Source organism: Microcebus murinus, chromosome X, assembly GCF_040939455.1.
Source record: "Microcebus murinus isolate Inina chromosome X, M.murinus_Inina_mat1.0, whole genome shotgun sequence".
NCBI lineage: Eukaryota > Metazoa > Chordata > Mammalia > Primates > Cheirogaleidae > Microcebus > Microcebus murinus.
Genome location: NC_134136.1, coordinates 8,729,743 through 8,755,678, shown reverse-complemented (window position 1 = coordinate 8,755,678; position 25,936 = coordinate 8,729,743). Strand labels below are relative to the sequence as shown.

The window sequence follows — 25,936 nt, the reverse complement described above, 5'->3', positions numbered from 1 at the left end:
TAGTGTTTTTCAGGAGGATGTGCATGAGGATAGTTTATGTGTACTTTTGTTGTCAGCCAACACCACAGCTGTAGAACTATTCAAGTCTTTGAATTATTACATATCAGGAAAACTGAGTTGGTCATTTTGTGTCAGTATATGCATGGATGGAGCAGCTGCCATGACTGGATGGCTTTCTGGTTTCACTACTCGGGTCAAGGAGGTTGCATACTTTCATGGGGATTGCATTGAATTTGTAAATCACTTTGGGCAGTATGGGCATTTTAACAATGTTTATTCTACCTATCCATGAGCATGCTATGTTTTTCCATTTATTTGTATCCTCTGCAATTTCTTTCCTCAGTGTTTTGTAGTTCTTGTAGAGATCTTTCACCTCCCTGGTAAAGTATATTCCTAGGTATTTTATTTTCTTTGTAGCTGTTGTGAATGGTCTTGAGTCTATGATTTGACTCTCAGCTTGACTGTTGTTAGTATATAGAAATGCTACTGATTTATGTACATTATTGTGTACCCTGAGACTTTGCTGAATTTATTTATTAATTCCAGGAGACTCATGGTGAAATCTGTGGGGTTCTAGATACAAGATCATATTGTCAGCAAAGAGCAATACTTTCACCTCCTCTTTCCTGATTTGGATACCCTTAATGTTCTTCTCTTGTCTGATTGCTCTGGCTAGGACTTCCAGTGTTATGTTGAATAGAAGTGACAGTGGGCATCCTTGCCTTGTACCATTTCTTAGGGGGAATGCTTTCAACTTTTCTCCATTTGGTATGATGTTGGCTGTACATTTGTCATAAATGGCTTTTATTCTGAGATATGTTCCTTCTATTACTAGCTTGTTGAGGGTTTTTTTCATGAAAGAGTGCTAGATTTTTCAAATGCTTTTTCTGCATCTATTGATAGGATAATATGGTCTTTGTTTTTGCTTTTGTTTATGTGGTGAATTGTATTTATTGATTTACATGCGTCGAACCATCCTTGCATCCCTGGGCTGAAGCCCACTTGGTCATGGTGGATTATTTTTTTGATGTGTTATTGAATTCAGTTTGCTAGTATTTTGTTCCGGATTTTTACATCTACATTCATAAGGGGTATTGGTCTGCAGTTTGTTGTTGTTGTTGTTGTGTCCATTCCTGGCTTTGGTATCAGGGTGATAATGGCTTCATAGAATGAGTTGGGGAGGATTCTCTCCTTCTCCATATTATGGAATAATTTCTGTGTTATGGGTACCAGGTCTATGTTATAGACCTGGTATCCATAATGGAATTTAGCAGTGAATCCATCTGGTCCAGGGCTTTTTTTTCTTAGGAGGTTTTTTATACTGACTGTATCAATCTAACTGATTTCTGTGGTATGAGTTGTAATGTCATCATTTTCATTTCTGATTGAGCATATTTGGGTCCTTTTCTCTTCTTGGTTAGTCTATCAAGAGATTTGTTGATTTTATTTATCTTTTCAAAGAGCCAACTTTTAGTTTGGTTAATCTTTTGTATTATTTTTTTTGTTTTCCAGTTCATTTAGTTCTGCTCTGACCTTTGTCATTTCTTTTCCTCTAATGCCTTTGGGTTTGGTTTGTTCTTTTTCTAGTTCCTTGAGGTGTGACCATAGGTTGTTCTTTTGTGATCTTCCTGTCTTTTTGATGTGGGCATTTAAGGCTATGAATTTTTCTCTGGGGAATGCTTTTGCTGTGTCCCAAGATTTTGATAGCTTGTTTCTCTTTTATCATCAGTTCAGAGAATTTTTTGATTTCCATCTTAATATTATTCTTAACCCAGTAATTGTTCAGTAGCAGGTTGTTTAATTTTCATGACTTTGTTTAGTTTTGAGTGTTTCTCCTGTAATCGATTTCTAGTTTTATTCCACTATAGTCTGAGAAGGTACATGGTATGATTTTGATTGTTTTGAATTTGCTGAGAAGAATGTATATTCCATAGTTTGGGGGTAGAATGTTCTGTGAATGTCTGGTAGGTCCATTTGATTTAAAGTTTAACATTGATTGACAGCATTGATATGTAGGATGTTGGTTCATTCATTTTTTGGGTGTTCCCTTATTGCTTTGTTTTACCTCTTGTTCTATTGTATAAGAGTTGTGAGTTTGGGGTTTGTTTGGTTTTTTAGGTGAATTTACACTAGGGTGGGTATCTGTTGTGCTGATTTATGTATAGTGCTTTTCTTAGTATTTCGTGCAAGGCAGATCTGGTCAGGGCAAATTCCCTCAATGTTTGCTTGTCTGGAAAAGACTTAATTTCTCTGTCAGTTGTGAAAGTGAGTTTTGCACAATACAAATTTCTAGGCTGGCAGTTGTTCATTTTATGTCCATTGAAGATGGGGCCCCAATCCCTTCAGGCTTGTAAAGTTTCCACTGTACCCAGTAGTAGGATTGCTCGATCAAATGGTTAATCTGGTTCTAGTTCTTTGCGGAATCTCCACACTGTTTTCCACAGAGGTTGTAGTAATTTGCAGTCCCACCAACAATGTATAAGCGTTCTTTCTCTCTGCATCCGTGCTAGCATCTATTGTTTTTGGACTTTTTAATAAAATCCATTCTAACAGGGGTAACGTAATAATATTTCATTGTGGTTTTAATTTGCATTTCCCTGATGATTAGTGATATTGAGCATTTTTCATATATTTGCCATTTGTCTATTTTTGTTTGAAAAGCTTCTCTTCATGTCTTTTACCTACTTTTTAATGGGGTTGTTTGCTTTTTTCTTGCTGATTTGCTTGAGTTCTTTGTAGATTGTGGATATTAGCCCTTTATCAGATGTATAGTTTGCAAATATTTTCTCCCATTATGTAGGTTGTCTGTTTACTCTGTTATTTCCTTAGCTATGGTGAGGCTTTTTAGTTTAATCAAATCCCATTTATTTATTATTGTTGGTGTGATTGCCATTGGAGTCTTAGTCATAAATTCTTTGCCTAGGCTGATATACATTTTCTTCTAGCATTCTCATGGTTTCATGCCTTCCATTTAAGTCTTTTATCCATCTTGAATTAATTTTTATGAGTGGTGAGAGGTAGGGGTCCTGTTTCATTCTTCTGCATGTGGCTATCCAATTTTCCCACCACCATTGATTGAGTAGGGCATCTTTTCCCCAGTGTGTTTTGTTGTCTGCTTTGTCAAAGATTAGTTGGTTGTAGGTAGATAGTTTTATATATGGGTTTTTTGTTCTTTTCCATTATTCTATGTATCTGTATTTGTACCAATACTGTTCTGTTTTGGTTACTATAGCATGGTAGTAGAGTTTGAAGTCTGGTAATGGGATACCTCCAGATTTGTTCTTTTTGCTTAAGATTGGTTTGGCTATTTGGGCTCTTTTCTTGTTCCAAACAACGTGTAGAATTATTTTTTTCTAGATCTATAAAAGATGACATTGGTATTTTGATGGGAATTGCTTTGAATCTGTAAATCACTTTGGGTAGTATGGACATTTCAACAATGTTGATCCTACCGGTCCGTGAGCATTGTATGTTTTTCCCTTTGTGTCCTCTGCAACTTCTTTCCTCAGTGTTTCATAGTTCTCCTTGTAGAGATCTTTCTACCCCCTTGGTTGAGTAAATTCCTATGTGTTTTCTTTGTAGCTATTCTGAATAGTACTGGGTCTTTGATTTGACTCTCAGCTTGACTATTATTGGTATATAGAAATACTACTGGCCGGGCGCGGTGGCTCACGCCTGTAATCCTAGCACTCTGGGAGGCCGAGGCGGGCGGATTGTTCAAGGTCAGGAGTTCAAAACCAGCCTTAGCAAGAGCGAGACCCCATCTCTACTATAAATAGAAAGAAATTAATTGGCCAACTAATATATATAGAAAAAATTAGCCGGGCATAGTGGTGCATGCCTGTAGTCCCAGCTGCTCGGGAGGCTGAGGCAGCAGGATTGCTTGAGCCCAGGAGATTGAGGTTGCTGTGAGCTAGGCTGAAGCCACGGCACTCACTCTAGCCTGGGCAACAAAGCGAGACTCTTGTCTCAAAAAATAAATAAATAAATTTTAAAAAATAGAAATGCTACTGATTTATGTACATTGATTAGTTTATCAATTCCAGGAGACTCTTGGTGGAATCTACAGTGTTTTCTAGATACAAAATCATATCGTCAACCAAGAGCAATAGTTTGACCTCCTCTTTCCCAATTTGGTTACTGTGTATTTCTTTCTCTTGTCCGATTGCTCTGGCTAGGACTTCCAGCACTATGTTGAATAGAAGTGATGACAGTGGGCATCCTTGTTTTGTTCCAGGTTTTAAGGGGAATGTTTTCAATTTTTCGCTATTCAGCATGATGTTGACTGTGTGTGTGTCATATATGGCTTTTATAATTTTGAGATATGTTCCTTCTGTGCCTAGTTTGAGGTTTTTTATTGTGAAGCGTGGTGGATTTTGTCGAATGCTTTTTCAGCATCTATTGAGATGATTACATTGTCTTGTTTTTGCTGTTTTATCTCTCTCAAATCATGCTTTGTGGGGGGTGGGTAGACATAAGAGTTACACATGATTAGAATGAATCAGTGCAGACTGGCCTATCCCTGCCTGCCTGGTCAATAACTCTGGCTTTTGGTGATCAATCTTGTGGTGATAAACTTGTCATATGTGGCATAGGCCAGAGAAGTCAGCTTTGATGGTGGATTTCTACACTGCTCTACAAGAGAAGTGTTTAGTTAACATTTCAAAGGACCTGGATCTGTTAGTATCTATGTATTCTACCAGCAGACTTGATTGAGCTCTCTTGCTTTGTATGGTCTTTTAATGTTTTCTATTTTCAACAAAGGAAATAGCACATACTTGCATTTCAGAATGAATTATAAAGTCTCAATCAGAGCTGCATCTATTAACAAAATCAGTTCCTTTTCCTTCACAAAAGGAAGGAATTATTTTAAATGTTTATTGGGGTAGCAAGCTAAAAATTTATTTACATAATATTAAATATCAGAATATTTAGAATTAGTGTCCGCATTTGCTATTGTACAGAACAAAACTTAGGGCCTCACAATTTGAGTTTTTCATCTTCAGTTATTTAAGACTTTTGAGTTCTTACCATTTTTTGGATTCTATACTCTAGGTGTAGTTGAATATATAAAGACATAATTTTTTTCAAATGTGGACTTTGTCTATGCAGAAATTTATGGTAAATTAAACATCACTAGATACAGATTAAATTTGAATTTAATGTGTTATATACCTCATTTACCTTCATTTGATCTGTAATTATGTTCCTTTCCTAAATTCACATTCAATTTAGAAAGTATATTCTAGGGACATTTGTGAAAAGCTATGGAAAATCCTTGTGAATATTTTAAATTTTTTATTGTAAGTAACATATCTGTGGTTTATTTTATTTTATTTTTTTTTAAGATGGGATCTTGGTCTATTACTCTGAGTAGAATACAGTGGCATCAGCCTAGCTCACTGCAACCTCATACTCCTGGGCTCAAGCAATCCTCCCCCTTGGTTTCCCAGAGTGCTAGTATTATAGGTGTGAGCCACTGCACCTGGCCTCGTGATTCACCTTAACCACCCCCACCTCAATCTCTCTTTGTGTCTCACTCTCACATTCTTAATTATACAGAGCAGAAGTTTAATATTCTTACTGAGTATATAAATAATCCCAATATTTAATCTTTTAAGTTTTTAACCTTAAGAGATTGACTTAAGATACCATAATTTCTTTAGAAAGACACTATGATAATAAATTGAAAAATGTTCAAACTTTTTAAATGGGGTCAAAAAATGAAAAAAAAAAAATAAAAAAAATAAATTGAAAAATGTATAGCAGATAGTTTACAGTATAATTTATATTCGACTTCCTGTAATTGGAATAAAAGGTCTATATGTTACAGTTATACTGTCCTGTAACTATTTAGATTAAATTAGATTCATTTTTTGTTGGTATAGTGGTTGGTAGCTAAAGTGCGTGTGAAAATAAAGTTGTTTGTTATATATAAGGTGGAGTAGCCCAGATTTTTAGCACAGGCATCCAGTGTAATCACTAACTTAAGCAGACTTATATGAGCATTTATCAACTCAAAAGTAATCACAAAACAAAATGTATATGAAAGTCTTTTAAATTGGAGAAAAGACCTTGAAAGCTGATAAATGGTAATTTTAAAAAATTGAATCCCTAATACATGCTATATAAACATGAAATTCTTACAAAAGAGGCTGGTGGTCCATGTTTTGTGGCTGCTTTCTAGGTAATTTATCATATATATCAGAAATATGTGTAGTAGTCAGTTTCTAGTTTAACAATTGGCCATAGAACTGTGGAGATAAAATCCTAAGGAAGAAAATAATTCTCTATTTCAACCACTCTAAATAGGACACCATACTTGCAGAACTTCTTCAGATACATAAAGAACACATTGTAGGATATCATGAACATGATTCTCTTTTGGACCACAAAGAAGAAGAAGAGTTGACTGAAGAAGAAAGAAAAGCAGCTTGGGCTGAGTATGAAGCAGAGAAGAAGGTAGTTCAAAATGCTTTTTGTTTTTATGTTATTTGTTTGAGAGAGCAGTGAGGAGGAAAAGGGTCACATTTGAAACAAGTAATAATATATATAATAGTGGGTCTTTAGGAACAGAGAATCCCCAATTATAAGAATCTGTTTATGGTCTTTGGTTGTCTTTGGTGGTATAGTGGGAGGGTAGGCGAGAACAAGATAGTATTTTACACTTAAAGAATGTAACCCCATTTCTGCTTAGCACTTGCTGAATGGAGAGTTGAGTGGGAAGCTATATATTCAGCATCACTTGACTCCCATCAACACCCTCTCTGTAGTAACAAACATATGGGAGCTTAGAGTTTGGAGGTGGGAGGCAGTGTTGCTTTAGCGTGTGTACCATGAATTCTAACTTTGGGCTATCAGAACACAAAAATATTCCACGATTAGACATTAATGCCAATTTCCAACAGCAACTTTACTGAAAATAATTCCATGTCTGTTTTAAACACCAACCCACTTGAGCAAAAATGTGCCTGAGCATAAGAAACCTTATCCTAATACCTGAATCCTTTTTAAATTCCTAACTCATTGTACCAAATGTCTTTAATGTTAATGTGATGTTAGGAGTCTCATCAGAATTCTGTGAGTTGTTCCATTCTGTGGGAATTATCAGGAAGAAAAGAGTACACCTTTAGGGGGTTAAAGCTTTCTGTGTAATAAGATCTTGGTTTCGGGTGAAAAAGATGTTTTGTTTGTGTGTGGAAGAGTGTTAATAATTTCCTGGATCTGAGAATGTGGATTCTTTTCTAAACTAGTAGGTGATGTAGAATTTCAAGTTTTAAATCACAATGTGAAAAGTGCATATTTTTTTGTTTTCAGGGACTGACCATGCGTTTCAACATCCCAACTGGGACCAATTTACCCCCTGTCGCTTTCAACGCTCAAACTCCTTATATTCCTTTTAATTTGGGAGCCCTGTCAGCAATGAGTAATCAACAGCTGGAGGTAAGTTGTGAACTACAAAAGTAATTTAACATAAATTAAAGGCAATTTCAAGTGCCTTGTTGTTGAGGCTTCCCTATGCAGGAATATCACATTCTCCAAAAGATTACCTCTGAATAGACCAAGAGATTTTGCTTTTTATTTGTTGACCTTTTTAAACCAACATACAGTAAAATGTTTGTTCATAGCATAAGAGAATCAGACCTTGAATTAATGTAGTTTTAATTAGTCTAATTAAGGAACAATAGGGCAGCTGACTTGGCTAGGGAAATAGCACTTTCTTCAGTTATAAAATATTTGGAATAAACATATTACTTAGTGTTTGAAATTAAGATAAATACATTAATTTATATTCTAATGCAATGTAGATGTACCATTAAATAGGTGATTATACCTAGTATTATGAAATAAGTAATTTAAAGCTAGAATCAATTATGAATTAAAGAGGAAAGATTGGGTTTTATTATACCAATAATTTAATAACTTAATTGAAACTGTGGTTTCCTTTTTAAAATGTCCCTATGGACTCATTTAAATTGTTAAATTATTGGTGTATTAAAACCCAAACTTTTATCTTCCTAACAAGACCCTCTTGGCAGTGATGAATTTTACTGCACTTTAGTGATGCTGGATTTTGCTCTTCTCTTCCATTATTTAAAGAGTTTTATATCCAAGTGCAATAAATTGGCAAGAGGAAAGACCCATGTATTTTAAAACTATGCTTCTTTCTGTCCCGTATAACTTATTTCTTGCACTTTTCTAGGACCTCATTAATCAAGGAAGAGAAAAAGTTGTGGAAGCAACAAATAGTGTGACAGCAGTGAGGATTCAGCCTCTTGAAGATATAATTTCAGCTGTAGTAAGCTAATTGGCAATTGTCTTATTTCAACCTCTAATTTGTATCCTCCCCGGGCCACTATTTGTTTTAATTTTTAATTGTTATTTTTATTTGCTTTACTTCTTATAACTTAATTTGTATTAGTAAAATGCTAGTAAATTGGATAATAGTGCTAAGCTGTAACCCAGCAATTTTACATAGATGTTAGCACAAAAAAGAAATGGATAAAATCTAAGAATTCAAAATCAAGCATAGAAATGTATCCATTGCTTACATAAACATATTTTAATTGCCAGTTATACAAATTAAATCCAAACAGTTGTTTCATTCCAGAGATAGCCAACCCATGTACAACAGTAGACAACTAGCACCCTGCTTCTCTTCTCCATCGCTGTTTTCTTTAGAAAAAAATAAAGGATATGGGGGGGGGGCTTGTAAAATCCTGAGTGTCTTTAAGTACCTTAATTATTTTTCCTCAATTGTACAATAATAAAGAGTAAATAGAAATTTTTTCTTTTAGTGGAAGGAAAACATGAATCTTTCAGAGGCCCAAGTACAGGCATTAGCATTAAGTAGACAAGCCAGCCAGGAGCTTGATGTTAAACGAAGAGAAGCAATCTACAATGATGTGTTGACAAAACAACAGATGGTAAGAATTCTGACTATCTCTAGGTTATTTAATTTTCTTGAATTTATAATAATGAGTTTGTGTGACAGATGTGTCAATAACCATCACCCTTATGGAGGGATGGGATGGTCATTGATTATTCTGGAAGAAAATTTGTCAAAAACCTAGTAATGCCAGCTAAAGGCAATATCTGTTACAAAGGAGCAACAGCTTCCCAAATGAGTCTCCTTGAAGTTTTTATAGGATCTATTCCATATAATTTTATTTTTAATATATTCTGGGCATCTAAATAGAAATTTTTACTAGACTTTTTATCACATTTGCCATTTCTAAACAACTTCTGAATAAAAGTGTATACATGTTAATGTATTTAAGGAATAAAAAGTAGAGCTAGGGATGGTATATATCATAAGTTTCTACTATATTATATAATTCTTTAAAAGGCTAGCATATTCTAGGATCTTTGATCATCTTTCCCAGCACAGTTGTTTGCCAGCCATCTGCCCTGCACTGGGAAATTTCAACTCTTGACACCAGGGAATCAATTTCTGTGGCATGAATTTTACTTAGAAAGCACTGCAGAATTATATGGTTTTAAATTATCTTAGGAAATTTGAGACATTCCAGGTAGGAATTATTCCTACTGCAAGTGCTTTTCCCTTTGGTGTGTTTGTCACTAAAATGTTTATTTGTCTGTCATCATGTGAAATATTCAAAAGAATGGCAAAGAAAGGAGGTTTGACCAAAAGTGCTGTAACTAATACTTGAGTCTAATCACAGTGTAGGACAGGTTACTATGGCAACTAACCTAAATGCTGCTTGCAATACAATAGTCAAGTCATTAAGAGAATTTAGCCCTAAATGGTGTTACTAACTGGTTTCTACAGTAATAGTCCTGTGAATGCCATCAAATTAGTAATGGTGATAACAATAATGTGTTTTTCTTTTGGTATGGTACCCCCTTAACAAATTGATTTTAACTCAAAACTTGATACTTGCTTCGTTGAGACAGGTCATGCACTTGTAACAGCTCCCTTTTCTCTTTATAGTTAATCAGCTGTGTTCAACGAATACTTATGAACAGAAGGCTCCAGCAGCAGTACAATCAGCAGCAACAGCAACAAATGACTTATCAACAAGCAACACTGGGTCACCTCATGATGCCAAAGCCTCCAAATTTAATCATGAATCCTTCTAACTACCAGCAGATTGATATGAGAGGAATGTATCAGTCAGTGGCTGGTGGTATGCAGCCACCACCATTACAGCGTGCACCACCCCCAATGAGAAGCAAAAATCCAGGACCTTCCCAAGGGAAATCAATGTGATTTTGCACTAAAAGCATAAAGGATTGTTAAAATCATAGAAAGATCTTTTATTTTTTTAGGAATCAATGACTTAACAGAACTCAACTGTATAAATAGTTTGGTCCCCTTAAATGCCAATCTTCCATATTAGTTTAAATTTTTTTTAAAAATAGGGCATACCATTTCTCTCTGACATTTGTCAGTGATGTTGCCTAGAATCTTCTTACACACATTGAGTACAGAAGATATTTCAAATTGTTTTCAGTGAAAACAAGTCCTTCCATAACAGTAACAGCTCCACAGATTTCCTCTCTAAATTTTTATGCCTGCTTTTAGCAACAATAAAATTGTCATAAAATTAATGAATTTAGGAAAGAATAAAGATTTATATATTCGTTCTTTACATAAAAACACACAGCTGAGTTCTTAGAGTTGATTCCTCAAGTTATAAAATACTTTTGTACTTAATCCATTTCTTGATTAAAGTGATTGAAATGGTTTCAGTGTTCTTTTGACTGAAGTCTGAAACGGGGCTCCTGCTATATCATCTCTGTGATTGAAAGTTAGAAACTAAAGGTTATCTTTGACAGAATTGTGTGCAATATTCTTAAATACTACTGCTCTAAAGTTGGAGGAGTCTTGCAGTTATCTTAGCATTGTATAAACAGCCTTAAGTACAGCCTAAGAAGAGAATTCCTTTTTCTTCTTTAGTCTTTCTGCCATTTTTTTATTTTCAGTTATATGTGCTGAAATAATTACTGGTAAAATTTCAGGGTTGTGGAGTATCTTCCACACACGAATTTTCTCTCTCCTGGCACTAATATAAAGCACATCTCTTAACTGCATGGTGCCAGTGCTAGTGCTCCATCCTGTTGCTGGCAGTGGGATGTAGACTAAGAAAATCAAGTTCTAGCATTTTAGGAGGTTAACGCTGAAGTTGTGGTTGTTACATTCACACCCTGTTTTATGACAACATCAAAATGGCAGAACCATTGCTGACTTTAAGTTCACATGAGGAATGTGCTTTAACAATTCCCAGTACTGTCAGTATTGTGAAATAATTCCTCTTAAAGATAAGGATCACTGGCTTCTGTGCTCTCTTCTTTTCTCTCATCATCATATTTTCTCCCCAGTTTCCTTACAGTTTTTCAAATTGTTTCAAAGTATGATTTTTTTAGTTTAGATCTGTGAGGCAATTTTTTGATCAAAATTAGTTCATCTAATACCCTTTTATGAGTTTTACTAGAAAATCATTACATTTTTCTTAATCCAAGTCTGTAAAAATGACCTATAATTTTATTCATGTATAATTTGGTTACTTTAAGTCTTAAAGAAAAAGATTGTTTTTGACTATGGGAGTCAACTCAATATGGCAAAACCATTTTTGAAATGGTGATGTAATAGGTAGTGGAAATAGTTAAAGAATTCCAGAAAAAAAGAAAGCTGGGTGAAAGATTTGCTCTAGGAATCACTGGTTTAGAATGATTTTAACATTAGTTAAAACTGTTTTTAGTTGTTTGGATGATTAAGAGATTTCCATTTTTATCTTGGAATAACTAGTGGTAAAAGATCCCAAGAACACTAGGTTTGTGATATAAAATTTGTGAGGTTTGGCGGATCTACACCCCTACCCTCCCGTGGTGAGATATCACTAATAAATTCCATATATTGGGATATTGTGCCAGCCATGTAATCAAATTTATTTAATGGGGGGGGGGCAAATGTGTGTTTACTTTAGAAGCGATGAAAAAGACAAGAATCATGAGATAAATATTTGAAGGCAGTACACTCTAGCCAACTGTTAATCAGTTGGTATTTCTACAAGTCCAGAATACTTTAAACCTGATTTACTAGACCTGAGAATTTTCAACATGGTCTAATTATTTACTCAAAGACATAGATGTGAACATTTTAGGCATCTTTCTAAACCTTTTTCACCATGAATGAAATTATAACTTAATAATATTTAGAAGGATTCATTGGAAATCAGAGAGTTTGAAATAAAACTTGGACCACTTTGCATACACTCTTCTCACTTGACATTTTAGCTACATAATATGTACTTTGAGTATAACATCAAGCTTTAACAAATATTTAAAGACAAAAAAATCACATCAATAAAATACTAAAAGGCTCATTTTTATATTTGTTTTAGATGTTTTAAATAGTTGCAATGGCTTAAAAATGACGATTTAAAATGTTGCTTGTAATACAGTTTTGCCTGCTAAATTCTCCACATTTTGTAACCTGTTTTATTTCTTTGGGTGTAAAGCGTTTTTGCTTAGTATTGTGATATTGTATATGTTTTTGTCCCAGTTGTATAGTAATGTTTCAGTCCATCATCCAGCTTTGGCTGCTGAAATCATACAGCTGTGAAGACTTGCCTTTGTTTCTGTTAGACTGCTTTTCAGTTCTGTATTGAGTATCTTAAGTACTGTAGAAAGGTGTCACTTCTTCCTTTAAGGCTGTTTTGTAATATATATAAGGACTGGAATTGTGTTTTTAAAGAAAAGCATTCAAGTATGACAATATACTATCTGTGTTTTCACCATTCAAAGTGCTGTTTAGTAGTTGAAACTTAAAACTATTTAATGTCATTTAATAAAGTGACCAAAATGTGTTGTGCTCTTTATTGCATTTTCACAGCTTTGAAAATCTGTGCACATACTGTTTCATAGAAAATGTATAGCTTTTGATGTCCTATTTAATGGTGGTTCTTTTGCACATTTAGTTATTTAACATTGGGAGGTCAAGAAGTTTGGTTTTTGGATCTGTTATATACAAAATTCTGTAAAAGGAGATCTCTCACCTCAAAAATAATTTACATACCAGGAAGCCTATGTGTGTGTGTGTTAGTTTTGATTGTCTCTGTGTAATCCAGCACCATTTCCTGCTTCCCAACAGCTGTGTCACTCATTTAAGTCAAGCCAGGGCTTCCAGCCCATACTTAATACAAAAGCTGCTTATCATCCAGAAGCCATAGCAGGTAGATGGAAACCTTATTACCTGGCCTCCAAAGAAGCTGAATATTTTGTAGTTTTCCCTTAGCTATGCTCATTTCCCTCTATTATCGTAAAATCAGATGCATATTTATGTGCCCCAAACAAAACTTTAAAAGCGTTTACTAAATACTTACCTGTCCTAGTAACCATCGTTTTCTTTGAGGGTAGCATGTTGTTAGGCTGTAGATACTTATTCTAACAGTAAAATAGGTCAATTCTGTTACATGTTTATTTCACTAAAATTTATATTCAGGTTAGTGCCTGCCTTATTTTACCAGTCTCAAGTGACTTTTGGCTATCCACAAATCAAATCTACCCTTAGAGAAAGAACATTTTTCCACCATGGATTTTTTTCCAAGTCGATATTCTGAGCGAATCCCAAAAGAGTGACCACATTTCAGAAATGCTTTCATCTGTGCAACATTTTATAAATATATATGCTATTATATGGGGTGAATAAAAATTAAAAATCCAAAATACATACTGTGTCTAAGCTCAATATCTGCCAGGTAACCAAACTGTAAACTAGGGTTGGATCTAATAATGGAGTAGTGCCCCACCTCCAAGAGATTTACTCCTCAGGGTATGTGCTACTGTAAAATTCCCTTGCAATATGTACTGCCACTCTCTTTGGAATAACCTTCCTGATACAATTTTGCCTGCTAAACTAAGGGAATTATTCTTCCTCTTTGCTCTCTATAGATCTGTCTTTTCTTAGTGACCACTGCACACAAACCTTCGCCAAGGAAGAGAGCATATAAATTGAGGCCTTTGTTAAATGATTAATAAAGATACAACTTTAATTGAAGGGATGAAACAAATCCTAAAATATTGCAGGCAAGCCCTCTTTAATACTCAGAACGTATCACAAACAACACTCCACATTCTGCTCCTGAGCATTGTGCCCTTTTCCTCCTCTGATAGCAACAGGTAAAGGAGGTGAGCTTGGCAGTAATCTCTAGCTTTGCACATCAGGCAAGTACTAAGAGATGTCTACCCATTAAATATAGGTAGGCCCATCCCTATAGTCCTCAACATCAAATACGTGTTGGTTTTCAAGAAAAGTGTAGCGAGATTGCTTATCAAACGTGTGGGATTTGTTTTAGGTATAGGAGGAGAAAAATGTAGTACTGAAAAAGGGAGCAAAGGTAGAGAGGATTGGGAAAGAGACTAGATTGATTGGAGGGCCTTGAAATCCTGATTAAGTAATTCAATATAAAGGATGACAAGCGCTTGTGAAGTGGATGGTGTGTGCAAGATAGCAGATAAAAATGGAGATTGGGATGGGATTGGGGGGGGCGGTGGTGATAATTTGAATGGGATAGAATGTAAGGCGAAGAAAGAGACGGAGATAATGAGTCCCAGGCATTCAGTGGCCAGACTACAATGTTAAGGACCAAAGGAAAAAAATCTTAAGAGGTTATAGGTATAGGATAGTGACATTTTTAAATGGTATTTGTAAGAAAAACTTATTTCCTTTTACCAAAGGAACCTGACTTAGTTCAGGATATCTGATTTGATTTTTACACACAAAATTTCACTTATTCTGATTTCTCTCTCAAACTTAATGGTATGTCCATTAATTTCCTGTTTTTCAATTTGTTGTTACTTCTAATTATACCCATCTACTTATTTGCAGAAAGTGAGGTTGGTCCACATTGAGTGTAATTCTATTTCTTTCCTCAAATCAATTCTTCAAAGAGCTAAATCCATTCCTTTTCTTGAGACTCATCCATTCAAAGTACTAGTATCTCTGTTGGGAATGTTGTATTTATAAGCTTCCCTTAGTATTTTCAAAGTACTTTGTGGTTATTGTGTGTTAACCTCTACACAACATATCTGTGAGAGAAGATAGAATGATTATATTCTCATGACAAGCTAAAAGTGAGACCAAAATCAAATCCATTGCAGAAGGGGGCAGAAAACATACTAGTTACTTAAATTCTCTGGGTCTTTCTTGTCTCATTTGAAAAAAAATGGGACTCTAATAATAACCTTACCTGCTAGGAGGCAGGGGAATGAACAAGGTGAATTCCTAAATCCCTTTCAGCTCCCAGAGATAAACTGTGAGCAAAGCGCAGTCTGAAGCCAAAAGGCGATGTGTTTGTCTAAGGTTACAGGGTAAATTTGTAAACAGCATTAGAAATCCTTTCCCTTCGGTTAACCCTCTCCCTCACTAAGCTATACCTTTTCTTTTCCTCTGTTTAGAAAAATGAGAGGCCTGACAAGCATTTTAATGACAAAGCAGATAAGTCAAGTTGTAATTGACTCTAATTACCACTTCCACTTGCTGTAACCTTTATCTTTTGCCCAGAGGCAATCCCAGAGCTGTTCCTTACTGCTTCTGGAACTCATTGCAGAAAATGAGAAAACATGTTTAAGGATCTCATTGTTGTATCTTGGTTGCCTGATTGGGTTATGGGCATGACAAAGCAGCAAGGAAAATATAAATCAGCTTTTGTGAATTCCGCTTTTTAGCAAATGATTGGTAATTTACCATTCTTTTGTCCATAACTGTAAAGCCAAATTAGAGCAATGTTTAAATTGTCTGGCCTGGATAAAATTTATAGAGTGTAAGAGGCAGTATTTGTTTATGTTGACTCTTGTGTAACAACACGTGGAATCCCTTTTGAGGTGAAGGTGTTATAGTCTAATCGTGTGACAAAACTAAGAAAACTAATAGTAATCATTTTTTTCCTGTAGCTGCTTGTCCCCACACGCCAGTAGCAAAGCAGATATAAGCCTGTGTCTAACCTGCTGAATACATTTCAATGAAAACAAAACCAAACTTAAGGAGTAGGGGAAACGTGGTTTATAACCATCTGAGGAGGTCTTGTTAGTTCATCCTCAACTCTTAGTAGGTTTCCAACAATACAGCATGGAAAGGTTTTGCTTCACAGGCTTTAGTGAGGGAGGCTTGCTTGGATCTTGTCTTAGCAAAGTAAACATTTTATTCTCTCAGTGAGTTTGCCACCTTCTCTTCCCACATCTTGCATACACTATTCCTGGCTGGGCTAAGCTCAAATGAAGTGCCTGCCTGCGATTTTTCTCCCTTAACGATTTCCCCCCAACTCTACCGCACACATCCATAAACAAACCCCCCTTCTGTTCTAATACTTAAATTTGTGGGGCATGGGCAGAGGTGAAGAGGACTTGTAGAATCTTAGAATGCTAGAGATGGTAGGGGTCCTGGAGATCTTGTATCCCAGGCCTTGCCCTTTACAATCAGGGGAAAAAAAAAAAAAGGGCCCAAAGACGAGGAAAGATGCCAATGGTGCTCATGTCTTTTAGCTTCATAGTCCAATTTTCATTCCACTCCATTCAGATGCCTCCTATTACATTTAAATTCCAATTCATTTTTTTTTCAATCTGCCAGACCACATTAAGCAAATTTTCAGAATAATTGGTATTGAACTAAGCTTTAAAATGAGAACTGTCTGTGAAAGGGAAACATTCTTGTGTGAGTGACAATTATAAAACGGCGAAGACCCCCTGACATATCCCCTAAGCCTTTAATTTGGCATCTAGAACATTGGCTTCAGATTTTCTTTCAGAGGGATATTTAATTTGTTTAAAAGGTTCTTCTTTAACCACACTCAGCATTGTTTAGACTAATGGGATCTAGAAACTCTGTTCTACTTTCTGGATCTGAGTTTCCAGTGCCAAGAATAGAATCATTCAGCCTTCCTCAGACCAGGCAAGTTTATGCACCAAGTACTTCAAAATCCTCTATTTCAAATGAGAAATGATGTATTCACAAGAAAACAAAATAGAAAGCTCTGTGTTAGCACAGTGATCTCTGTCAGAATAAGGGCGACTGTTCTTGAATTATAGAGATGTGCCACATGGACCATGAATAGTTGACATATTTCCAAAGAACTGAAAGACAGCAAAATGATTTGACTATGCTAGAATTTGAGGGCCTGGTTCTATCTGTGTAAACTTGGACAAAATTACCTCGCCTTTCTGAATCTTCTCTCACACAACAGTCATGATTTATTGAATGCTTATTATGTTTCAGGCACTATGGCCAGTCGCTTTTTGTTATTCCTGTTTTACAGATGAGGAAATAGGTTTAAAATAATTAGCTTATTTGCCCAGTGTCACACAACTAACTAGAAGAGGCAGGATTCAGAGCACATGTCTGATTCTGTTTTTGCCTTTCAAGAAGCCTGCAACTCTTCCTTGAACTATTATTTTTTTTTTTTTTTTTTGGAGACAGAGTCTCTGTTGCACAGGCTAGAGTGAGTGCCGTGGCATCAGCCTAGCTCACAGCAACCTCAAACTCCTGGGCTCAAGCAATCCTCCTGCCTCAGCCTCCCGAGTAGCTGGGACTACAGGCATGTGCCACCATGCCCAGCTAATTTTTTCTATATGTTTTTAGTTGGCCAATTAATTTCTTGCTATTTATAGTAGAGATGGGGTCTCGCTCTTGCTCAGGCTGGTTTCAGACTCCTGACCTTGAGCAATCCGCCCGCCTCGGCCTCTCAGAGAGCTAGGATTACAGGCGTGAGCCACCGCGCCCGGCCTTGAACTATGATTTAATCCCATCCTTTTACAAGCAATTTAGAATACCTTATCATTTTATTATTTTGCATATCAGCTCTCACTTGTCAGTTTTTACTTTAAGCAAGGGCTTAAAAAACAGAATATTCCCCCTGGGTGTTTTCAGAACACTCCCTCCTGTCCCTCTTCAGTAGCGCTACTCATTTCATTTCCTTTTGTGATCCCAGCAGCAATGTCTGAAAAACCCAATATGAATACTGTAAAATATGTTTTAATATATTAGAACTCTTTTTTTTTTTGAGACAGAGTCTCGCTTTGTTGCCCAGGCTAGAGTGAGTGCCATGGCGTCAGCCTAGCTCACAGCAACCTCAAACTCCTGGGCTCAAGCGATCCTCCTGCCTCAGCCTCCCGAGTAGCTGGGACTACAGGCATGCGCCACCATGCCCAGCTAATTTTTTCTATATATATTAGTTGGCCCATTAATTTCTTTCTATTTGTAGTAGAGACGGGTTCTCGCTCTTGCTCAGGCTGGTTTCAAACTCCTGACCTTGAGCAACCCGCCCACCTCGGCCTCCCAGAGTGCTAGGATTACAGGTGTGAGCCACCGCGCCCAGTCGGGTTCAAGCCTCTTTAGTTTAGGATTTCTGCCCCCCCACCCATCCAGATACGCCTTGAGGTTTAGTGTGGGAGGAACTCGTAGTTGTTTCCTTTGCCAGTCAGTTGCATGGTTTTGGTATGTCAAAAATCCATCATTGTGCATGAGGACAAGAGACACCAGGGCAAAAAGACAGAAGGCTGTGGGGTATAAGATTTCTCTCTGTTTTTCAAGTCTCTGTTACACTGTAAGCCTCCCCTCAAGTCAAGTCAGTGAAATTTGTTAGCAGTTACTGAGTTCCCTGCACTTGGACAGGATAAGATGAAGTTGTGGAGAAAAAGTGTTGATCTTGATCCTGGCATTAAGAAATTGATAGGCCAGGCCCGGTGGCTCACGCCTGTAATCCTAGCACTTTGAGAGGCTGAGGCGGGAGGATTGCTTGAGACCAGGAGGTTAGACTAGCGTGAGCAACAGTGAGACCCCATTTTTACAAAAAATAGAAAAATCAGCTAAGTGTGGTGGCAAACTCCTGTGATCACAGCTACTCGGGAGGCTGAGGCAGGAGGATCTCATTAGCCCAGGAGTTTGAGGTTGCTGTGAGCTAGGCTGACGCCCCTGTGACAGAGCAAGACCCTGTCTAAAAAGAAAAAAGTGAAGAAAAGAAAAAAGAAAAAAAGAAAAGAAAAGAAAAGAAGAAAAGGAAAAAAGAAAAGAAAAGAAAAAAGAAGAAAAGAAAAAAAAAAGAAATTGATGTATGTGTGTATCTCCCATTTATAAAGTATCTTCTGTGTGTCAACCGCTCTCCTAGGTTATATATCATTTAGTCCTGTATATACATTGCCACCATTTTATAGATGAGAAAACTGAGGCTTGCCAAAGGTTCACACAAGCAGAACGTGGAATATCCAGGTTTCAAACCCAAGTCTGCCACATGAAAAGACTCCTTTTTTTTTTTTTTTTCTTTTATGGTACTGCTTGCAATTTGTTTGGAAAGATAGGGCTGATGTTCTTGAAACAAAGATAGCACACTGGAGCTGTCTATGATCTGGTAGTAATATGTAGTACAGGTAAAGACAAAGTGATGTGATGCAAAGAGTATAGGATTGAAATTCAGTAAACTATGGAGTTAACTGATTCTGACAGTGATGTCGGTACCCTTATACATATCACCCTCTTTGGCCATCAGTCTCCCCATTTTTAAAATAAGGAGGTTAAGAAATACAAATCTGTTTTAAACAAATGGAAAGATGCTTAATCTCACTCATAAAATGCAAAGAAAGTTTAAAATACAATTTTCATCTATATCTGATTGACAAAAATAAAATTATTGTTTATTTTGTTGACAAGAGTATGGGGAAACAGGCTCTCTAATAAATTATTGGCTGTAGTATAAATTGACACAACTTCCATGAAAGATAATTTGGCACTATCTATGAAAATGTAAAATGCTCATCTCACTTGACCAAGGAAATTTCACTTTTAGGGATTTATCTTACAGATATACTCTGATATATCCACAAAAATAGAGGTACTAGGATATTCACTTGAATGTTGGTTGTAGTAGCAGAAGACTAGAAACCACCTAAATATTCATTGATGGGAGCTGATTAAATATTATGTAGCCATTAAATAGGTTTATATTTACTGAATATAGGCCAGGCTACGTGGCTCACGCCTGTAACCCTAGCACTCTGGGAGGCCGAGGTGGGAGTATCACTCGAGGTCAGGAGTTCGAGACCAGACTGAGCAAGAGCAAGACCCCATCTCTACTAAAAAATAGAAAGAAATTAGCTGGACAACTAAAAATATATAGAAAAAAATAAGCCAGACATTGTGGCACATGCCTGTAGTCCCAGCTACTGGGGAGCCTGAGGCAGAATGATCGCTTGAGCCCAGGAGTTTGAGGTTGTTGTGAGCTAGGCTGATGCCACAGCACTCTAGCCCGGGAACAGAGCCAGACTCTGTCTCAAAAAAAAAAAAAAGTATATTTATCAAATATAAAGATGGAAAGATCTCTAAGATATTATTATGAATGAATAAGAGCAAGGTGCACAATAGCATATGCAGAATGCCACAGTTTGTTTAAGAAGGGATAAGATGTTCTTTCTGCATCTGAAAAGTCTGGGAGGGCCTGGCTGAAGACGTCGGATTTCATCATCCTGTGCCCTTCTTTGTCCCTTGTCCCCAATTCCCCTCAATAAAGTGGTCTGACACCCTTCAAAAAAGGGATAAGATGTGTAATAATAATAACTAACTTTTTGTGGAGCACTTACTATGAATCAGGACTATATTCCAATCATTTACACATGCATGTGTTTAGATAAATAACATTCTAAATTATATACAGGATGAGTATCCCTTATCTGAAATACTTGGGACCAGAGTGTTTCAGATTTGGGGTTTCTTTGGATTTGGAATATTTGCATATACATGATGAGATATCTTAGGAAGGGGATCCAAATCTATACACAAAATTAATTTATGTTTTATATACACCTTATACAATAGGCTGAAGGTAATTTTATACAATATATTTAGTAGTATTGTGCATGAAACAAAGTTTGTATTAAGCACTTATGTGTGGAATTTTCTACTTGTGGCATTATGTTGGAGCTCAAAAAGTTACAGATTTTGGAGCATTTTAGATTTTGAGTTTGGGTTAGGGATGCTCAGCCTGTGCTACTTATACATTATTTTTACAAGACTGAGATCATAAAATACATATGGTTTTATGAACTGGTTTTTCTTAACTTTACAATATTTTGTAAACATCTTTTTATGTCAATAAATATACTTTTACAATGTCATTGTCATATAATTACAATATTTACAATTAAGTATACTTTTACAATGTCATTGGTTGTCTAGAAATTTAACCAAGGAGCTAAAAGACCTGTATACTGAAAACTATAAAACACTTATGAAAGAAATCAAAGAAAATATAAATAAATGGAAAGATATGTCATGTTTATGGATTGGAAAAATGAATATTGTTAAAATGTCCATACTACCCAAAGCAATCCACCAATTCAATGCAATCTCCATCAAAATTCCAACGTCATTTTTCACAGAAATAGAAAAAACAATGCTTAAATTTGTATGGAACCATAAAAGGCCCCGAATAGCCAAAATAATCTTGAGCAAAAAGAACAAAGTTGGAGACATCACACTCCCTGATTTCAAATATACATTATAAGGTGATTGTAATTGAAACAGCATGGTACTGTCATAAAAACAGGCACATCAACCAATGGAACAGGATAGAAAGCCCAGAAATAAATCCGTGCATTTATGGTCAATTTATCTGCAGCAAAGGTGCCAAGAACACACAATGGGGAAAGTACAGCCTCTTCAGTAGATGATGTTAGAAATACTGGATATCCACATGTAAAAAATGAAATTTTATCCTTATCTCATACCATGTACAAAAATCAACTCTATAGATTAAAGACTTAAATATAAGACCTGAAACTTTTAAAATACTAGAAGAAAATGCTCAATGACTTTGGTCTGGGTAATGATTTTTTGCATATGACTCTGAAAATATAGGCAACAAGAGAAAAAATAGACCAATGAGATTATACAAAAAAAATCTTCTACACAGCAAAGGAAACACTTGACAAAGTAAAGAGACAACCCAGGGAGTGGGAGAAAATATTTGCAAATCATACATCTGATAAGGGATTAACATCCAAAATATATAAGGAACTCAAACAACTCAATAGCAAGAAAACAATAATCCAAGCAAAAAGTGGGCAAAGGACCTGAACAGACATTTCTCAAAAGAAAACATACAAATAGCCAACAGGTTTATGAAAAAATGTTTAGTATCACTAATCATTAGGGAAATGCAAATTAAAATTACAATGAGATATTACCTTTTACCTGTTAGAATGGCTTTTATCAAAAAGATGAATGATAGAGTGTATTGGCAAGGGTATAGAGAAAAGGGAACCCTTGCACACTGTTGGTGGGAATGTAAGTTAGTACTGTCATTAGGGAAGATGGTAGAGAGGTTTCTCAAAAAACTAAATATAGAACTACCATGTGATCCAGTAATTCCACCCCTGGGTATATATTCAAAGGAATTGAAATCAATATATCAAACATCTGCATTCTCATATTCACTGCAGCAGTATTCACAATAGCCAACAAATAGAATCATCCTAAGTGCCCATCAACAGAAGAATGAATAAAGAAAATGTGACATATATACATAATAGGATACTATTCAGCCTTAAAAAAGAAGGAAATTCTGTCATTTGCAAGAACATGGAGAAATATGGAAGACATTATGCTGCATGAAATAAGCCCAGCACAGGAAGAAATATACTGCATGATCTCACTTGCCTATGGAATCTCAAAGAGTCAAACTCATAGAAGTAGAGAGTAGAATGATGGTCACCAGAAGCTGAGGGTGGTGGTGAAGGGAGGGAATGGGGAGTTGTTGGTCAAAGGGTGCAAAGATTCAGTTAGACAGGAGGAATAAATTTTGAGACTTATTGCACAGTAGGGTGACGATAGGCAATGATAATGTATTGTGAATTTCAAAATAACCAAGAGAGCAAATTTCAAATGTTTCATCACAAAAAAAATAGGTGACGTGATGGATATGTTAATTAGCTTGATTTAATCATTCCACATTGTATACATATATCAAAACATCACATTTTACCCTGTAAATGTATACAATTAAATTTATCATTTAAAAATAATATTAACTTTTAAAAACCACAATGAGATGCCATTTCACACCCACTAGCATGTTTATAATAAAAAGATGGAAAATAACAAGTGGTGCTGAGAATGTGAATTGGAGTACTCATATATTATTGGTGGGAATGCAAAATGGTGCAACCTCTTTGAAAAACTGTTTGACAGTTCCTCAACTGGTTAACCATAGAAGTACCATGTAACCCAGCAATTCCACTGCTAGATATATACCCAAGAGAAATAAAAGGATGTGTTTACATGAATGTTTATAGCAGCATTATTCATAATAGCTGAAAAGTGGAAACAACCCAAATGTCCAGCAACTGACAAATGAAGAAACCAAATGTGGTGTATTTATACAATAGAATACTCTTCAGCCATAAAAAGGAATGTAGTATTTGTACTGACACATGCTACAACATGGATAAACCTTCAAAACATTATGCTAAGTGAAAGAAGCCAGTCGCAAAAGACCACATATTGTAGAATTCTATTTATATGATATATCCAGAATAGGGAAATCTATACACACAGAAAGTAGATTACAGTTCACCAGTGGCTGATAGGAGAGGGTAATGAGGAGGTATTGCTTAATGGTTTCAGGGTTTTTGTTTGGGGTGATGAAAAATTTTGGAAATATAGTGGTGATGGTTATACAACACTACAAATGTAATTAATACCCATGAGTTGTATGCTTAAAAATGGTTAAAATGACAAATTTTGTTACATATATTTTACCACAATAAAAAATTCAAAGATTTTTTCTTTAAAAAAAGTGGGCAAAGGACTTGAACAGAAACTTTTCTAAAGACAGAAGAATGGCCAACAAACATATGAAAAAATGTTCAACATCTCTAATCATCAGGGAAATCCAAATCAAAACCACAATGAGATATCACTTAACCCTAGTGAGAATGGCCTTTATCAAAAAGTCCCCAAACAACAAATGCTGGCGTGGATGTGGAGAGAGAGGAACACTCCTACACTGCTGGTGGGACTGCAAACTAGTTCAACCTCTGTGGAAAGCAATATGGAGATACCTCAAAGCAATACAAGTGGATCTACCATTTGATCCAGCAATCCCATTACTGGGCATCTACTCAAAAGATCCAATGACACTCTACAAAAAAGACACCTGCACTCGAATGTTTATAGCAGCACAATTCATAATTGCAAGGCTGTGGAAACAGCCCAAGTGCCCATCAATCCAAGGGTGGATTAATAAAATGTGGTATATGTATACCATGGAGTACTATTCAGCTCTAAGAAACAATGGTGATGTAGCACATCTTGTATTTTCCTGGTTAGAGCTGGAACCCATACTACTAAGTGAAGTATCCCAAGAATGGAAAAACAAGCACCACATATACTCACCAGCAAACTGGTATTAAGTGAGTAGCACCTAAGTGGACACATAGGTACTACAGTAATAGGGTATTGGGCAGGTGGGAGGGGGGAGGGGGGCGGGTGTATACATACATAATGAGTGAAATGTGCATCATCTGGGGGATGGTCACGCTGGAAACTCAGACTTGGGGGGAGGGGGGAAAGGGCATTTTTTGAAACCTTAAAATTTGTACCCCCATAATATGCTGAAATAAAAAAAAATAAGAAAAAAAAAAAGAGAAAAGCAAAACTGAAGAACACCAAAAAATGATTGCTAGGAAGCCACTATTGGATGGCTTGGGTCTTCTTGTTAAAACACGTAGGAGGTTCATCTGCAGTGATAGACCGAAGAGTTCCTGATCCAGAGCAGACTGGAGCTGAGAGATTGAGACAAATGGAGATTTGTAACATCTCACATGAATGAATGCAGTGTTTGCCACCTATTCTCATAAGAATTATTTGGGTGCATTCTAGAACTTGGTAAGAATAAAATAAGGAAAAAATATTTAGTTTATTTTTTTAATTTAGTATAAAATTTAATATAACAAAATATAATAAAAAATATATCACTTGGGGATTTATTAAATCTACAGATCAGTAATTCTCAAAGTGTGACCCAAGGATTCCTGGGGGCCCATGAGGTCCTCTCTTTTCTAATTACATATCAATGACAGGCTAGATTTTTCTCTCTACACTTCAGCCAAAAGAACATATAACAACAGATTGAATGCAGAAGCAGATATAAGAATCCAGCTGCCTTCTATCAAGACAAACATCAAAGGGGTTTGGGATATAAAACAATAGCACCCTTCTCACTGAATTTTTGAGAATATAGTTATTTTTCATAAAAATGTTATGTTAATGTGCAATTGGATTATTGTTATTCTAAATGAATTATTAGATAATTTCTGAGTTTTAATTTCTAATAGCAATAGCTATAGTCCATATAAACAAAAGCTTTTTGGGATCCTTAATAATTTTTAAGTGTATAAGGGTTCCTGAGATCAAAAAGTTAGAGACAATTGATATAGATAACCAAGCCTCTTAGTTGGAAATTCTGATTTAAGAAGTCCCAATTAGGGCCCAGGAGTTCTGTATTTTTAGATAATTACACCAGGTGCTTACCGGGGAAGTTTGGTCAATGTTGAGTCAATATAAACGTGTTCAGATGTTAGAGATTTTTATGATGCACTATGATGAATACCAGACAGAACCCAAACTAGATAAATCAAAGGGTTGTCAAGCAGAAAAGGGCCAGTTTGCTTGAGGTTGATAAGACTGTATTTGTAGCAGAGCCATGTGATGACCCAATTCTCATAGCTTTGTCTAGCAATGCTGGCAATAAAGGAGTAGAAGCAGAGAAAGTGAGCATTTTCAACTAGAGTTGGATGGGGATTTGGGTATGGGCCCTCCAGGTTACCCTGTGCTAAATATATACATGACACTCAGGTTGTACATGAAGAAGGTTATGCCTGGGTTTATATTGGAGGAGAGTTCTGGCACCTCCTGGGTGTGGGTATA

The 25,936-nt window shown here is 36.0% G+C and overlaps 1 protein-coding gene across 10 annotated transcripts in view; it reads left to right on the top strand.

Moving 5' to 3' along the window:
- ATRX (ATRX chromatin remodeler) overlaps window positions 1-12,838 on the top strand; it is a 209,824-nt gene extending 196,986 nt beyond the window's left edge. For all 10 annotated transcript variants that reach the window (XM_020285095.2, XM_012755339.3, XM_012755333.3 and 7 more), the window contains 5 exons: window positions 6,313-6,462; window positions 7,318-7,443; window positions 8,204-8,299; window positions 8,799-8,927; window positions 9,956-12,838. In XM_020285095.2, coding sequence (XP_020140684.2) covers window positions 6,313-6,462; window positions 7,318-7,443; window positions 8,204-8,299; window positions 8,799-8,927; window positions 9,956-10,234 — 780 coding nt within the window. In that variant the 3' untranslated portion in view covers window positions 10,235-12,838. The remainder of the gene's footprint in view (window positions 1-6,312; window positions 6,463-7,317; window positions 7,444-8,203; window positions 8,300-8,798; window positions 8,928-9,955) is intronic.
- The last annotated feature ends 13,098 nt before the right edge of the window (window positions 12,839-25,936 follow it).